The sequence below is a fragment of the Limulus polyphemus genome, unplaced genomic scaffold (assembly GCF_000517525.1).
Source record: "Limulus polyphemus unplaced genomic scaffold, Limulus_polyphemus-2.1.2 Scaffold1529, whole genome shotgun sequence".
Lineage (NCBI taxonomy): Eukaryota > Metazoa > Arthropoda > Merostomata > Xiphosura > Limulidae > Limulus > Limulus polyphemus.
The window spans coordinates 98,376-103,110 of record NW_013667139.1 but is presented as its reverse complement, the minus strand read 5'-3'; the positions used below and the strand labels follow the sequence as shown (position 1 = coordinate 103,110).

General features: G+C 32.1%; 1 protein-coding gene across 2 annotated transcripts in view; it reads right to left on the bottom strand.

Moving 5' to 3' along the window:
* Positions 1 to 1,936: 1,936 nt before the first annotated feature.
* Positions 1,937 to 4,735, bottom strand: part of LOC111086894 — an 8,648-nt gene continuing 5,849 nt past the window's right edge. For both annotated transcript variants that reach the window (XM_022391591.1, XM_022391590.1), the window contains one exon: positions 1,937 to 2,904. In XM_022391591.1, the coding sequence (XP_022247299.1) occupies positions 2,789 to 2,904 (116 nt within the window). In that variant the 3' untranslated portion in view covers positions 1,937 to 2,788. The remainder of the gene's footprint in view (positions 2,905 to 4,735) is intronic.

The window sequence follows — 4,735 nt, the reverse complement described above, 5'->3', positions numbered from 1 at the left end:
TGTCTCATCTCTGTATCTTCGAACTTCACAATGTAACAATATAGCAAAAACATGCTTCTTTATTGTCTCATCTCTGTATCTTCGAACTTCACAATGTAACAATATAGCAAAAACATGCTTCTTTATTGTCTCATCTCTGTATCTTCGAACTTCACAATGTAACAATATAGCAAAAACTTGCTTCTTTATTGTTGTCTTATCTCTGCATCTTCGAACTTCACAATATAACAATATAACAAACCGCGCTTCCTTTATTGTCTCATCTCTATATATTTGAACTTCACAATGTAACTCTATAGAAAATATGCTTCTTCATTGCTTTATCCATGTAAATACGAATTTCACAATGTAACATCATATAAAGATAAGTCTGTTTACTGTTTTATCATTGTAACATGTTTGTTTATTGTTTTATACCTGTAACTACCAACTTCACAAATTAACAATATACTAACAACATTCTTTTTATTGTTTTATCCCTGTAACTACAAGCTTCACAATGTAACACTATAGGAAACAACGTAACTATTTATTGTTTTATCTCTGTAAATACCAATTTTACAATGTAATATCATATAAAAAATAAGTTTATTTATTGTTTTATCATTGTAACATGTTTCTTTATTTTTTTATACCTGTAACTACCAACTTCATGATGTAACACAGTAGAAAAAATAAGTTGATTTATTGTTTTATTATTGTAGCATGTTTATTTATTGTTTTATACCTGTAACTACCAACTTATCATTGCAACTCTATAGAAAAAACATGTTTCTTTATTGTCTTGCTCTTGTAACTTCAGACTTGGCAATGTAACACTATAGAAAATATGCTACTGTGTTGTTACACTTCCGTAACTACCAACTTCACAAATTAACAGTATACTAAAAACATGCTTTTTTATTGTTGTATCCCTGTAACTACCAATTTCACAATGTAACACTATAGAAAAAAACATGCTACTTTATTGTTTTATCCCTGTTATATCTAATTTAACAATATAACTATACAGAAAAACAAAATGTTGTGATATATTTTTACCACTATTGTTTAAAATATGTAACGTTTGATCTTTAGCCTGTGTTGAATGTTTTAGTTATAAAGTTCCAAAATAAGATTACGTTATTATATAACAGTTTATACGGCCTTCTCTCTCTATACTTTACTAAGAACGCGATGCAAAGTCAATAAACAATTCCAATGATTGCGTTGTTTCGCGTAATCTAGGAATATGTTCCTTTGTTGTTATTTATTGCTCCGTGTTTGAATTAATGTAGTTTAATTCTTTGTACCACATATCGGGTGTGTGGTAAAGGTAATGAAAATGAGTAAGAGACATTCCAGCGGAGCACGTTTACAATATTTGGTTATCCTCGCTACATATTTCCTTCTATATGACGTCACTGAAACGTCTTAGCTAGAAATTCCTTAACGCTCCAATGAAAACAATTTTTGACATGAAACAGCTGTTTTCCTCCTAACGACAACATGTTTACGTCACACGTAATAGGTATTTTAGTACGAAAATATAACACTGATATTGCTGAAACTTTATATTCAAGTACTAGGAGTAGTTAAATAATGAATAAAATTAATTTCATTTCAGTTTTAAGGACGCAGCTAAAGCACTATCAAAGCATTATCTAATGAAAACGGGAACTTCTGTAGCCATTGTATTTTATACTTAGTTATTGTTCCATTATTAAAATATGAAAAGTATTGACAAGCCGTTAAATTCTTATACTTAGCAGATTGTAAAGAATAACATTATTTAAAAAATGACGTTATTGAAAAGACTAACATTGTTTGAAACGATAACATTATTGGAAAAGATAGTTATTTCAAATATTTGCAAACACGTCTTAGTAAGGAACTTAACAGTAGAGTAAAATAAATCATTTATTTTTTCATAAAATGAAGTGAGAATTATTTTCTCCAACTATTACAATTTAGATGATATCTATTTCTAAGTGTGGATCTGGCACTGTTTAGAAGCAAATTAAACAAATTAACAAACAAAACTTCAATTTAGAATAAGCATATATTAGCTGAAAATATAAATTCAGTAATGAAAAAATACAGAAATGCAAACAATAAATTAAATAGCTGCTCTTAAATTTCATTCTTCAACACGTGACGTTTCGGATATACATCAGAAGCTATACCAATTTTTCAAAATGCTCAGTAGTTAATAGAAACAATTTTTCTTTACAAGAAACAATAAATACATGAAGGAATTTAATAAATAAAATTAATTTTTACTAACATTAAGACAAGAAACAATACTGAAATGACTCTACAATATTTGTTAAATACATAAATAACATGTTAAGCAGAACGCTTATTTCTTAGCTATAAAAAAGTGGAATGAAGTTTCTGAACAGTTAGATCTATTTATCTATAAATATGGTAATTTTTCATTCCAAAACTAATTAATGCCAGCTACTAATTCATAAAGTGCACTTTTCTAAGCAAAACTGGCTCTACCCTACCTTCTACTTACTATAATTGTCTAGACTTATTAGGTCTCGCACCAAAAAGCACCAATCTAACAGTGAAAATAATCTCAGAAGATTATTTTGATTTACAACTTTATTTATATGAAAACAGCATCCCAGAGTAAAATAAATGTTAAGTACTCTACAGAATCTATGAAACCTTGAACACGATAACATATTGATGGCGTTGCTCGGTACTCTAGTCCGATTGGCAGTACACCTAAGTAGCATTAAACCAGCAAAAAGTTGGTTTTTATCTTTATCTGATAAAACTGTCTCTACTCTCAGGGTCATACTGGTTGTCCGGTAGCTTTGTAAGTCTGGTTAGCCAAAGCATTCTGCGCCCCCTCTTGTGGAGTAGAAGTTGAAGACCAAACACGAAATATTTCTTGATTTTCTTTCCGTACTATAAATGAGAAAATAGAAAGAAAAACACTAAACGTACTTTTATATACAAAATACAACAACATCAAATGATTAGACACCTAAAATCGTATCTTACTAAATATCGACACAGAAAATAGGTATTTGTGAAGTAAAAATTGTGCTAAAGAACGAAACAGAAGCTATGTGTCGGTAAAACAGTAACTTGTGCTAAAGACCGAGACAAAAGATATGTGTATGTAAAACAGTAACTTGCGCTAGAGAACAAGACAGAAAATATTTGTTGTAAAACAGTAACTTGTGCTCAAAAAATGGGTATAAAAAGGGAAATACTAGGGAAATGCCACCCTTTTATCATTTGAAAATGAAATGCAACATTATAGTCATTTGTTGACTGTTTACACTTGATTGGTTGTTATCCAGCTAATCAGAAAATGCCACACCAGTATAAAGCTTATTAAAGTACAAAAAGATATAATAGGTCCAGTAACACTAATGTGAATGCAGTCATGGCTCCCACGACTGAAATACTGTGTGATGATCATGAAGAAATCAAAGATTTGACTGGCACAGTTAACAGCAGAAGTGATTGAGCATGTGCGCCAGTGCACGTCCGGCAGACCGGGCAGCAACTGGACCAACATTTTGTCACAGTAACTGTAGGACATGCTTTGCACACTATTCTGAGTTGCCTGATCAATCCAAATTGCTTCCTCCACCCCTGTTTAGGTAGAAACCCAAAGCTCTCCAAAAGTGAATTAAGTATGTAATTTACGAGAGTACAAACATTGGCAACGAATGTGAGCGTTACGTCGAAACAGTACGATACACATATATTCAAAAACCGTTGTAAGTAGAAGTAACTAATCCAAAAGGCTGAAATGGATACTAGCCATGAACTTTGGAATGATCAAAACTAAGAGAATTACTCTTCATAGGTAACTCCAGTGAAACATTGTTCGAATTGTTTGGCAACAGAGACAGTTGGTTTCTACATTGTAAGGGTAGAAGTTAGAGCTGGTACGGAATCGAAAATCTACAAATATAATTGATGACACTCTGACTGTTGAAAATTACAGAAAAATTCTGATCTAGCATGCCATTCCCTCAGGAATACGAGTCTTCGAGCAGGGATTCATCTTCCAGAAAGGCGATTATCTGAAGCATAAAGGAATTGAAACTAATTAAGTGCATTATTTTTCAAGTTATAATTATCAACTCCGTATATTTTTCGAAAATTCGCAACTCAGTATGAAGTGTTTTGTTTAGGCAGCGTAGATTGGATTCGATTTCAAGTGTTTATAGAATGCAACTGCCTGGAATCGACGATGTTTCCTTCTCCGTGTGAAGACCTCATCCTAAATACTTATTCCATAAAATCTCAAACTGAGTAAGTAGTTTGTTAAGATAGAGCCACCAGTGCTCAACCTATAGAACTTGAAAGTGGTTAAGGAGTTTGTTGAGATTGAACCGTCAGTATTCAGCCTAAGCATTCAGTCTATGAAGCTTCAAACTGAATGAGGAGTTTGTTAAGATAAAGTCAACAGCTTTCGGCTTAAAGATTCAGTCTACGAAGCCACAAACCGAGTAAGGAGTTTGTTGCGATTGAACCGTCAGTGTTAAGCCTTAACATCCATTCTATGAAACCTCAAACTGAGTAAGGTGTTTGTTAAGATTGAGCCAACAACGTTAAGCCTTAACATTCATTCTATGAAACCTCAAACTGAGTAAGGTGTTTGTTAAGATTGAGCCAACAACGTTAAGCCTTAACATTCATTCTATAAAACCTCAAACTGAGTAAGGTGTTTGTTAAGATTGAGCCAACAACGTTCAGCCTTAACATTCAGTCTATG